General features: G+C 54.6%; 1 protein-coding gene across 1 annotated transcript; it reads right to left on the bottom strand.

Moving 5' to 3' along the window:
* Positions 1-1,128: 1,128 nt before the first annotated feature.
* Positions 1,129-11,805, bottom strand: RHBG (Rh family B glycoprotein). Its single transcript, XM_054563345.1, has 10 exons — positions 11,594-11,805; positions 6,772-6,958; positions 6,132-6,282; positions 5,866-6,013; positions 4,049-4,215; positions 3,623-3,760; positions 3,391-3,524; positions 2,782-2,903; positions 1,702-1,775; positions 1,129-1,557 (listed from the first exon to the last, which is right to left on the bottom strand). The coding sequence occupies exons 1-10, from the start codon at positions 11,778-11,780 to the stop codon at positions 1,489-1,491; spliced, it is 1,377 nt and encodes a 458-aa protein (XP_054419320.1). The 5' UTR covers positions 11,781-11,805; the 3' UTR covers positions 1,129-1,488.
* Positions 11,806-12,326: the final 521 nt, after the last annotated feature.

Consider the following 12,326-nt stretch of genomic DNA (forward strand, 5'->3'; position numbering starts at 1 on the left):
TCTACCCTTGAATCTTCCTTTACCTGAGGTCTTTCAGGTAGCTGAGGACTGCTTGGGGAGATTTGGGCAGAGCAGGTCGGCAGGACTGGCAGCTAAGGCCTCAGACAGTGGAGTGGGGGCTGCGGCCTCAGCTCCCTCAAACGCCTTCCCTCCCAGCAGGGGCTGACAGGACCAAGAACTTCTTTGCAATGTCAGCAGCCATCCTTCCGCCTCAGCACCAGAATTTTCCCCACATACCTACTGCAGCCAGTACTAAGCAGGGAAGCTGCAGAGGAAGGAGGGAGCTGAAGGTGGGGGGCAGGGCGGGGAGCATAGTTGGGCTGTGGGCAGGAATGGTTCCCATACAGTGCTGCAGAGGGGGGGATCCCACTCCTTCAGGGTTGGGAAAGGAGCTCTGGTCTACTGGAGGAATAGATTCTCTGTTTGCTTAAGATCGGAAAGCCCTAGCGCCCACCTGACATGTAGTGGAGGCTGGGAGCTAAGAAAAGGTTGTGGCATGGATGGTGAGGACCAGAGCGGAAGCAGACAGGAAGGCAGTTAGGCTATTGGAAGGACTTCCATACTCGATAGAGGATGGAGGGGCAGGAAAGCCACATCTTCCTCTGCTGGGTCTGGAGTGCCCTCTGGTGGTCAAATGACTTGAGGTGGTCAGAGGCCCTGGACCCATCTTCCCATCCTCAGAGGCAACTCTCATGTTTTCCTCCACTCTTCAGACTTGGAGCAGAGACATCAGGTGATGTCCAGCTGCTTCCAGCTTCTGAGAAGTTAGTAGCAAAGAACTCCTTATTCCCCTCTTGGGCCCTGTGGCTGCCTCCTTCCTACTCTGCTCTGAAGCCTCCCAAGTTGAGGGTCAGAGTGGCGGCACTTCTGGAATATAAGAATCTCCAGCAGCCCGAGCTGTCCTATAACAGACATAAGCTTTCTGAGAGAGAATGAGCTCCCTCTCTTCAGGCAGGCAAGCTCAGGCTGGGTGCCCACCTGGTAGAACACAGCATCCTAGAGGGAATTCCACGGACCCAGGGAGGTGGGATGTTTCCCACCCCTAGGTTCTAACACTTGCGAGTTAGAAGGCAAAAGGAACTTCCCAAATCCCCAGTGCACAAAAAAAGGGAGTCAGAGTCCTTGGTGATGATGGTGTTTATCACGCTCACAGAGCCAGACCCTGGCTCACACCGTGTAACTGTGTGATGCTGGGCCAGTGGGTCAGCCGTCACTTGGGTGCCTCGCTTACAGGTGGCAGGGTGGAGGGTGATGGTGGGTGGGGCTGCTGGGGAGTTCTTCCCCCGCCACGACCAGTTATAGCCCTGCTCCTCCACCATCTCCCAGGCCTTCTAGTCATTCCCCCAGTGCTGCCGATGGAAAGGAGGCTCCTCTAGTTTGTGACTTCTTTCCTGCAGTACGAAGGATGGGAGCCACCAAATAACTCCCCCATTGTAGCCAGTTGTTATCCTCTAAACGGAGAGCATCCTCTCAAGGGCTGGAAGCAAGTTAGGCCTGAGTGTCGGGTTCTTCCTGCCTCAGAGGTCCCTGGGCTTCATCCTCATGCTCCCCAGGCACCTGGAGGGCAGGGGTTGGGGAGCAGGTGAAGGGGTAACTCCAGGCGGCTGGATGCCACAGCTTGGGTGTGCCCCAGAGGGGAGTGAGGAGGCAGGGGAGGGTGACAGGGCCCTGTGGGCCTGAGGGGCTGCAGCTCAGTCTTACCTCCCAGTAAACCTGGTCATCGTAACACTGGGAGTCTGGGGGGGCATCCAGGAATGGCAACTTCAGGAGAAGCCCTGGTGGTGGTGGGGAGGATGTGTGAGGCTTTTTGCTGCCCCCATGGGAGAGGCTGCCACCAGTGCCACAACGCACAGAGGAGCTGGACGGCCTGGGGCCAGCAGGATGCCCAGCCCAGGCAAGTCACAGCCGTATTTGTCGAGCGCCTACTGTAGGCCAGGCCCCGTGCAAAGGGCTTGACAAGCATTGCCTTCCTGAGTAACCACAGTGATCCTGAAGATGAATGGGACCCTATATTACAGAGAAGGAACTAAGGTTCAGAGAAGTAATTCATTTCAGTTTTGTACAGTTGGTAATGAACCAAATAGTGGTTCTGTCACAAACCACAGCTGCTAAGCCTTCTGCAGTCTCCCATCCAGGAGGGGTGCAGAAAGTGCTTATTGAATAAATAATCAGATGAGTGAAAGAACTGAATCTTGTCTGAGAAGGAAGATCTTGAATTGAGAGCCAGGAGGGTGAAGATACTGAATCATAGGTTTTATTTTGAAAGCCAAAAGGACTAAGGCCAGAAATCAGGAAGCACTGTCCGACCCCCCATCAGGGGGCGGTCTGCCTCTGTGGAAAGTTTTTGTGCTGCAGTCTACCAGTAAGCCTAGCCAACTCCTTGGCTCCGTCTCTGCCCCAACCAAGAGAGAGAGCTCAGCATCCTCTCCGGGAACTCAGCCTGAGGTTGGACTGCCCTCTAGTGGGTAGAGGGAGCAGCACAGGGAAGCCACGGAACCGAAGTAGAGGAACCCAACACTGTCCCTAGTCACAGCTCTACCTTCCCTTGGCACCAAGAGGAAGCATGTGCCCACTGGCTCCTCCTTACCTAGAGGAGGTTACCCCTGAACTCTATAACCCCACTCCCCATTTGGCACAAAGTTGGCGCTCAATAAATATCAAAGTAAATGAATGCCAGTGGGATGGGATCCAATGGCCCTTCCTCCAGAGAACTCCCTTTCTCTGTCTTCCGCCCTCCCTGGAGTTCCTGCCAACCTCCCACCCCCAGCCAAGGTCACTCACCTCCACAGGCCCCACCCACAGAGGCAAACGTCAGTGTGACAAACAACCCAAAGAGCTGGTAAACGGCCTGAGATGTGGCGCTGCGCTGGCCCTCAGCTATGAGTGGAAACACGCTGTGTAGGCTGCAGGGAGAGGGTGTGGGGAGACAGGACTGGTCAGTGCAGCGCAGCGCGCAGCATGTGGAGGCCCGAAGGGCCTCAGGAGCCCGCAGGCCGAGTCTTGTCTCTGGGAGCCTGAAGCACCTTCCCGCCCTCATGTGACAGTAGAAACCCACACACCTTTCAAGCTTCAGCTTGAGGGTCACTTTTGCCTGCCCTCTCCCTTGAGCCCTGATGTGCAAGTCACTCCTAAGCGTCATTCTCTCTTACTGACCCTTTGGTAACACTATTGAAATCATCTGTTCAATGATCTGCTAAACTTGACTGAGGACCAGGAAGGCAGTCCCCTCATCGGCCTTGCTCACTTGTTTCCTCAGCTCCCAGAATATGGATGAGTAACTGAAAAATACACAGCTTTTTTTTTTTTGTTGGTGCACGAACTGGGGGGAGAGAGAAAGAGGTCATTTCAGGGGGATAATGACTTCAGTGTGCACTGATGGGGGGAACTCACCCATCTCCGTAAACGTCATGGGTGGCCAGCCAAGCCACGAGGGCCCCCAGTAGGGCTCCCAGGACCCCAGGCATCCCATGAAGATTATGAATGCCACATGTGTCTTGAACTTTGAATTTTGACTCAAGGATGGGCTGGAGGACAGGACACCAATAATGAGTCTCGTGTGCTCCTCCTACCCCCGGCCTGTTGGAGACGCCCATCCTGCCCAGGGCTCGAGAGGCGTCTGTACCGTGAAGAATTTGAACCCCAGTGTGGAGACAGTTCCAGCCAGGAATCCAGCTGCTAGAGCCCCAAAGGGTGTCAGCATCATTTCACTTGATGTCCCCACCACGACCCCTCCAGCCAGGGCAGCATTCTGGACGTGGACCTAAGGAAGCAGGGAAGGGCAAGGCATCAGAGGCGCCTTCAAATCATCACACCCACGTAGACCCAAGCCCATCCACCACAGGGGCGCCTACTGCTTCTGGAAGTCCCTCCACCATCCAGCCTCTAACTTTCCTGCCGTTGTGTCATCATCTCGCACTGATCCCCCTGCCTCCAGGGCGGCCGGAACGCCACGTGGCCTGTGCCCTTACCTGCTCCCCTGGAGAATCGGACTCGCAGGGCATCAGACCGCTCCTCCCCTCCCAGTTCTCCCAAGGCCTCCTCCCCATACCATGTCTAGCCGCCCATTGTCCCCGACAAGGGACGACAAGGCAAAGGTGCTGAGGGTGCTCGCAGTCAGGGAGTAGTAAGTGTTGAGGACTGTCCGATGCTGCCCATCCCCCAGAGCAGTGGGTGCAGAGTTGAAACTAGGCCAGAAGATCCACAGGAAGATGGTCCCTAAATGGTGGGCAGGGAGGCAGAGTGAGAGGAAGTAAATGGCTCCCCACAAGGTACAAGCTGTGTAACTAGAGGTAAGTCACCTTCTCTCAGCAGCCTCGTTTCCTAATCTGTAAAGTGGGGATAATAACACCTGCCTCATAAAGTGAGGACTAAATGAGGCGGCACCCATGAAGCGCATCGACCGGGGTCTAGCAGGTACCAAACGCTCAACAAACAGTGGCTATGGATGGGCTCTGGCACAAAAGGGAGCTACTGGATTGAAAACCACAGAGGGCTCAGATTTTTTTGTTGTTGTTTTTGTTGTTTTTTAAAGTATCAGGAAAGAAAAAAAGACAAAGTGCACTACATTTCAGGCACTAAGCTGAGGGGTACTCGATATACAGGCCAGGAAAATAATTTGTTTTATAACCTCAATGACCTCTCAGAGAGGGGGGACCCTGCAATGTGCAGGAGGGACCTCTGTGTGCGGAGCACCGGGCGGGCTGGGCCTGTGCCTTCTGGGGTAAGAACTGAGGCGCCATATGCCTTGCCTGCCCACGTGAGGCTCCCAGGTCAGTCGTGGAGGGAGGAGGAGGAACCAAGGGACAAAGTGAGGGACGGCTGGGACCCTTTAGGGTTGGGCCAGTATGGCAAGGAGGTTGGAGGGATTGCCCCTTAACCTCTCCCTGCAGCCCCACAGTCTGCAGAAAACCCACCACACGCACACCTCAGTGCTCTGAGGGGACAGCCTGGGGAGGACCCAAGGGAAGGTCTGCTGTCCTGTCTAGGAGGGGCTAGGGGGCAGAGCAGAGCTGAGAATGTAGGCCTCTGGGCATGGAAATCTTGGGGAAGCCTTTGGACTTCAAGCCAAACTTATCTAGGTCTCAAAGGGCAAGGAGGCCTCAGCTGCCCCAAGGTTCCATGTATTCTATTTCACGACAAACCCAGAGCAAGAAATAGAAAACCAACCACTCTTTTTAGGGTAAGAATAAGCACTTCAGTAACTTTGCAATACTGCCAATGGAAAAAAAATGAATCAATTTCCTTTCCTGGCTCATTTATGAAGGTACAGAGAGGGGCAGAAGTCAGGGTGGAAGAAAGATGGTGGTGACTGGTGTTCACAGGTCAAACCCCACTCCTCGCAGGGGTGACCTGTGGCTTCCAACCTCCCAACCCCAGGGGCAGAGGCTGCTGGGGGAAGCGTCTGGAAGGAACTGTCCTTAGAAGTTGGGAGGCAGCACGAAGGGCAGGGGCCTGGAGGAAAGCGATGGGAGAAGCCTAGTGAGAGGGAGGCTGAGTGGGGAGGGAGGGAGAGGGCGAAGGGCTGTGTGCCAGGCTGATGGGTCTGGTTTCCAAATTGTGGGTGGAGGGCCCTCAGGGGTTTTAAGCAGGGGTTGGTGTCAACATTTTTGGAAGTCCCCTGGGATGGCCTGTGCATACCCCAGGGCTGAGCTCTAACAACTGTTAAAACTGTTAAAACCGTTGAGGAGGAGGAGCACAGGTCCACCATACTCACCCAGAAGAATCCAAGTAGGGAGTTCTCAGCCAGAACCTCAAAGACTACAGGCAGCACCCTGAAACCTTGCCTGGAAATGGCCCTCTCTGGCCCACATCAGGGGTGCCGGGAACTGGCTCCCACCCTCCCACCCCCACCTTGGCAGGCCTCACCAATCATAGCAAAGAGGTCCGAATGGTAGATAGAGCCCTGGCGATGCTTGCTCTTCTCCAGCCGGGGCCTATAGAGGACCCGTGAGAGTACCAGACCAAAGTAGGCACCAAAGGTGTGGATGGTCATGGAGCCTCCTGCATCCTTTACCTGAGGGGACAGAGCTGAGGTGAAGGGGAAGCCCTGCCCCCACCCCACCCCCTCCTTCGCAGGGCCTGGCCCTGGCCTCCCCCATTCAGCCCCGCGCTCCATCCCCATTTAGACTCACCCCCAGGTAATAAAGGAGCACAAACTCGTTGATGCCAAACAGTGTCACCTCCAACAGGGCCATGAGCAGCAGCTGGGCCGGCCCCGTCTTGCCCAGTACAGCACCAAGTGAGATAAGCACAGCCCCAGCGCAGAAGTCGGCATTGATCATGCTGGAAGGTTGGGATGGGAAGGTGGGGGGGAGCCCTGGGGACAGGGGCTCAGGGGAGGAGGAAATGAGCCTACTAAGTTCTTCCCTAGTAGGTGGGAAGGGATCACCTTGCCCCTTTGTGGCTGAGGAAACCCAGTCTCAGGGAGGTAGGTTCTGGGACTCAGTGAACAAAGCCAACAGATGGGAGAACCGGATCTTGGCCTCGGAGCTCTTCTGAGTCCGGCCCTTTTCCATGAGGCTCTCTACCCTCCCAACAGCTCTGGGGTAGTAAGGTGCCTAAAAAAATGGGGGGGGGGGTATGGCTGGGTGTGTGGACTGAGGTGGGGGAAGAAATCAGGCAACAAGAACAGGCAGGGCACCTAAGAGAAATCAACTAGCGGGCCAGAGCCCCGTGCCATAAAGCAACTTGGAGGACAGGGCTTAAGCTGGGTCCTGTGGGCAGGGCCTCCCGAGAGACCTGGGGGGAGCAGGGAAGGCAGCTGCTGCCCACCTCTTCACGCCGACACGGATGTGGCTGCCGTGGAGGCAGTGCAGGAAGCCCTGGACGAGCGTGGACCACTGCAGGGCAAAGGCAGCCAGGAGGAAGGTGAAGCCCACGCTGCTGAAGCTGTAACGCTGCAGGAAGGCCATGAGGAAGCCGAAGCCCACGAACACCATGGTGTGCACGTCCTGGAAGCCTGAGGGGGCATTTGGGGCTGCTCTGGCCACTACCCACAAACCCAGCAGCCACCCTGCTGGGGCCCCAAGCTCTTGATGCTGGAGCCGAGCTATCAAACCCCTCAGGCATGGCGGCCTGGGCCACCTGTGTCTAGCTGCCTAACGAGGCAGCAGGAACCAGACCATCCCTGATGTCCCCATGCCAGAGCAAGGGAGTAGAGCCTTTTTCTGCTCTCTTCTCTGCACCCCTAATTTGCCCTATCTCTGGGCTCTTATAAGCACCTGCCAAAAAAGTCCAACCTGTGTCTCTCCTGCTGCAATTCCTGCCCCACCGTGATCAAAATTCTCTTGCCTTTCAGGCTTCTCTTCAATTTGGGAAAAGTCCACTGAAAAGTCCTTCTTGATGTCTAACCTCCACCCCTCATATTTCAGAATCTATACCTCTCCATTTTGAGAATTTTACATTTTTTAAAAAGATTTTATTTATTTAGTTTTAGAGAGAGGGGAAGGGAGGGAAGAGAGGGTGAGAAACATCAGCGTGCGGTTGCCTCTCACAACCCTCACTGGAAACCCAGCCCGCAAACCCAGACATGTGCCCTGACTGGGAATCGAACCAGCAACCATCTGGTTCACAGGCTGGCACCCAATCCCCTGAGCCACACCAGCCAGGGTTGACTTTCATTTCTTATACACACCTTTTGTTGTAAATGACCTCAAGTCTCTTGTAGAAAGAGGCAGACCATAAAGAAAACAAAATCATGGTCACTTTTTTTGTTTAATCTGAAGAAGCACCAACAAGCCAAAAATTTATTATTGAACTTCAGAGTGTAATCACCAAGTTTGAGAGAAGCAAACTTTTATGCTTTTTTTTGTGCTATATATGGGCTGATAAGAAATGAGTTTGTAAGCCCCTGGTAGAGGGTTGGGTGTGTGCTGGAAGTGGAGGTCTGCAGCTCAGCCGCCAGGCCCAGCGACCAAGGGAATGAGGATATAGAGCACCCTCGCCTCCCTAAATGTCCCCAACACTGTGCCACTTCTCCACCCCTGCCCTTTACCCAAACCAACCGGGTTTCTCTTCTCTCCCAGATCTTAAAACCCAATAGAAAAGGAGAGACATCACTTAGAACTCAGCCCACAGCCTAAGTTCTTTTTGATCTCACTGCCTGACTTTCTTTCCTCCCTGTGCAAACAATAAAGAGGATGCCGCGTCTGTTCTTTTGCCCAAGGACAGCAGGATAACGAAGGGCGCTGGGTCACAGGGCTCTGTGCCCACTGCATGCCGAAACCGCTCCAGAACTTGTTGTTGTTGTTGCTTTTAAGATTTTATTTATTTATTTTTAGACAAAGGGGAAAGAGAGGGAGAGGAACATCAGTGTGTGGTTGCCTCTTGCACACCCTTTACTGGGGACCTGGCCCACAACCCAGGCATGTGCCCTGACTGGGAATTGAGCCAGCAAGCCTTTGGTTCACATGTCGGCGCTCAATCCACTTGAGCCACACCAGCCAGGGCCAGAACTCATTGTAAATGGCAATAATATTTATATCTCCCACCCCATGTTTGTTTGGAATCAAAACTCAATCCCTTACCCTGGCTGGTGTGGCTCAGTTGGTGTGGCTCAGACCAAAAGGTGGCCGGTTTGATTCCCGGTCAGGGCACATGTCTGGGTTGAGGGTTCAGTTCCTGGTCAGGACACATATGAGAGTCAGCCAATCAATGTTCATCTCTCACATCTGATGTTTCTCTCTCTCACTCCCTTCCCCACTCTCTAAAAGTCAATAAGCATTTCCTCAGTTGACGATTAAAAAAACCCAAACAACAAAAACTCAATCCCTTGGCCTTTCAACTGGAGCCTAAACATCAAGAAATCTCCTTCACTGGGGAATATTCCACACAAACACACCCCATGAGCTATGCCAGCTGGAGGCAGGAGGATGGGTAAGATGACCCCTCACGGATCCCTTCAAGGGAGAGAAGATAAAAGCCCTTTAGAGCCACCCATTGCCCTCCCTCCTTCTCTAACTGTCCCTCCCCAACCCCACTAGATGACTCCTGAACAAGATTAAGACTATGGGCCAAGGGAACAGTTAAAGCTGACAGTCCCCTCCTTCTGGCTGTGTGACCTTGGACAAGCCACTTAACCACTCTGAGCCTCAGTTTCCTCATCTGTAAAGCGGGGATATAAACTGTGAGAAGCAGGAAAAGTAAGAGGCAAGCTGGGGAGGCCATCCCCTCTACTATGTCCCCTCTTGCCTGTAAGGGGGCAGATGGGGTTGTATTCTTCCAGAAGAGGTCACACAAACCACTCTGGTACCAGTCACATCTCCCTCCCCAACCTCTTCAAGAAGATCCTGATTCTATCTATCCTAAATCCCTCTCCCAAAGAGCAAGTTCTCAGAGATTTATAAAAAAGGACCTGTCTGTACTTTTTTCTTAGAACCCTTTCTCATGTTTGCTTCAGTGGTCCCTGTAACCGCAGGTTTTTTCCTTCTTTTTTTGTTCCATTACCTGCCTAATGGGATAAGAAGTTTGTAACGTGGGGTGAAGGCTGCAGATAGAGAACCGAGAGACCCGGTTCTAGCCAGGCTAACTTGCTGTGTGATCTTGGGCAGTCGCATACTCTCTCTGGCTTTTGCCACATCTCAGTAGAGTAGATCAGATGTGCTCTGAGGGCCCTTCCAACAGCCCTAATAGACAGACCCTCCAGGCAGCCATACCCTTGGCGCTGGCTAGTTGCCCCGGGCAACAACAGCTGCAGAGCTTCCTTTCATCTCCCAAATTAAAGGGCGGAGGCTACACCCACTCTGACCCTGATCTCTTCCCCTGGACACAAGAACAGGTGAAGACCTGGCTCATCAAAGCCACAGGCTCCAGGGACCTCACCTACCTTCCCCCGCACCAGGGTCCCAAGTCCATAGGGGTGGAAACCTAGGTCAGAAAAAGGGGGGGAACTCCCATTGCCATATCCTTTACTGCAATACAGGGTGGACAAGCTGTTTCTGAGGAGAGTCCACCACTACAACAGAGGGGTGAGCAGCTGGCCGAGTTTCAGGGAGGCCTCTGAAACAAGCAGGGCTTGGAGGCCTTCTGTGAGGCCCAGGGGAAGAGCAAACAGGTGTTCATGGCGTGCGGCCAAGTAAGACCCTTGGACAAGAGCTGACTGCCTGCTGGGGACATAGCTGCGGGCGTGGGAGAGAGGAAGGGAGCAGCACGGCCCCCTCAAAAACAACAAAACAAACCGGTGTTAGAGAGTGTTTCCCAAGGAATAAGTGGCCCTTAAAGGCCCTGGCCTGGCCCCTCCAGGGTTAACACAAGAGACAGTTGAGGGATTACTCAATGTTTTCAACTCCCTATCTCTCTGGACAAATGCATGGCCCCAAAAGTCTGCCATTCCAGCCCTATGGCTCTGGCTTTGGTCCCAGCTTCCATGGCTCACCTTGTCCAGCCAGGGCTGGGGTGAGGGAGGGGCTGTCATCCCCTCTGCCCAGGATATCTGGGGGTCTGGCACTTCATGCCCAGTTTCAAACCTCCACCTCACCCTCTAGGTCCTCAACATCGTGAGCTTCATTTTGTCATGCTGCGGCTGGGAGAGGGTCAGGTGGGGACAGCCTGCTGCCAGCTCTGCATACAGAAAGTAGGGTAATGACAGCCTGTGATTTTTTATACGAGATTCACACTCTGGGCCTTGTTTGAATGTATATCCTTCAAACTGAGGCATCCTTCTCCCCGTTGTCCAGATGGTGAATCTGGAGCTTGGAGAAGACCTCCCCAAGCATTTGTGATGAAGTCTCAGAGATCTGGTATCCTTGGTCCCAGCTGCCCAGGACCAGAGTCACAGGCTGGGCCCTCCAATCTTGAGAGGCTCTGTCCCCTGCAGGTGTCAGGGGATTAATCGTCCCCTTCCTGGGCCTTGCCAGCAGGCAGGTGAACTGTGGTATAAGGCTCGGGGTACTGGAGCCCCAGCTCCTACTCTACCACACCCATGGTGGATGATCATGAGCAAGTCATAACCTCTTTGAGCCCTCAGCTTCCTCCCCTGTTAAATGGGCTGATGACCTTGCCACGCCTCCTTCTCAGGACTGGGGGCTGCTAATCTGTGGCTGGCTAGTAGGTAGTTGCATCATTTTCTCTCAGACTCTGCAAGGGCCAGCTCTGGGGGAGAAATGCCTGAGCTCCACCAGTCTTGACTGCCTTTGAACCTAATACCTGCCATTACTACATGCCACAGGCCACTCCCTATTTCCCCTGCCCAGACGCATTCTCTTTCCTGTGGTCAGGGTGGAGGCCCTAGGAAAGGCAAATTCTCTGGAACAGTCCAGCAAAGCCCAATTAGGCCAACTGGGAGGTGGGACAATGGAGCTTCGGATCTAGGTTTGAATCCCAGCTCCCTCAGTTATGACAACGTACCCTTGAACCAGCCACTTCTCTGAACCTCTGTTTCCCCACCTCTGTCTAATTTATGGAGTAAATGAGATAATGCAGATGCCGCCCTCAGCATAATACCTGGAGCACAGCAGACACTAGTGAAAGGGCGTTATTATAAATCGGGAGCACCTCCATCTCAGAGCTAGAGGGTTACCACCTAGGGGTAGGTCTGGACACCCAAATGCTCCTTCCTTGATGTCCTTGCTCCCCACGCTCCCTCACCCGAACTCACTTGGGTAGCGAAAGTAAAATTCATTGTCCGCTTTACTGTGGTTGCCCCCGTGCCAGAGGGCAGCGTCGGTTTCGTCGTCGTAGCGGACAAAAACAGCAAAGAGGATGGCGGTGGCGCCCTGGAGGAGGAGGCACAGCATGGGGAGCTGCAGGCGCCGGCCCGAGGCGCGGCGCGGGGACCCGGCCATGGGGCGGAAGCTGCGAGGCTCCGGCTCTGGCTCAGGCGCTGGGCGCGCGGCACCGACACACACACCTGGGCCGGCCGGACGGGTTTCCTGGAGCCAGACCACGCCCACCGCAGAGCCCGCCCACGTAGGGGCCTCGCCCCGAAGAGGCTCAGCCTTCTGCCGCGCTCGGCCCCCGCCGGGGGAGGAAGGGCGGCGGGGTCCCGAGCCCCAGGCCCGAGGTAGCGCGAGGACTGGGAGGGGTGGGGGCGTTCGGACCCCCGGATCCTGTCTCTCCTTGCCCCGCCGACCCTGGAGCTGTTCTGGTCGGTCCCGCTTCTTGGAAATAACCCTGGAAAAGCGCTCGTATTCTGCCTGCTGGGGACAGAGCTGCGGGCGTGGGAGAGAGGAAGGGAGCGGCCCTGCCCCCCCCAAAACAACAAAACAAACCGGTGTTAGAGAGTGTTTCCCAAGGAATAAGTGGCCCTTAAAGGCCCTGGCCTGGCCCCTCCAGGGTTAACACAAGAGACAGTTGAGGGATTACTCAATGTTTTCCAAACTAAAAAATCC

This window comes from Pteronotus mesoamericanus, unplaced genomic scaffold (genome assembly GCF_021234165.1).
Source record: "Pteronotus mesoamericanus isolate MK-2021 breed Mesoamerican mustached bat unplaced genomic scaffold, CSHL_Meso_final scaffold_705, whole genome shotgun sequence".
Lineage (NCBI taxonomy): Eukaryota > Metazoa > Chordata > Mammalia > Chiroptera > Mormoopidae > Pteronotus > Pteronotus mesoamericanus.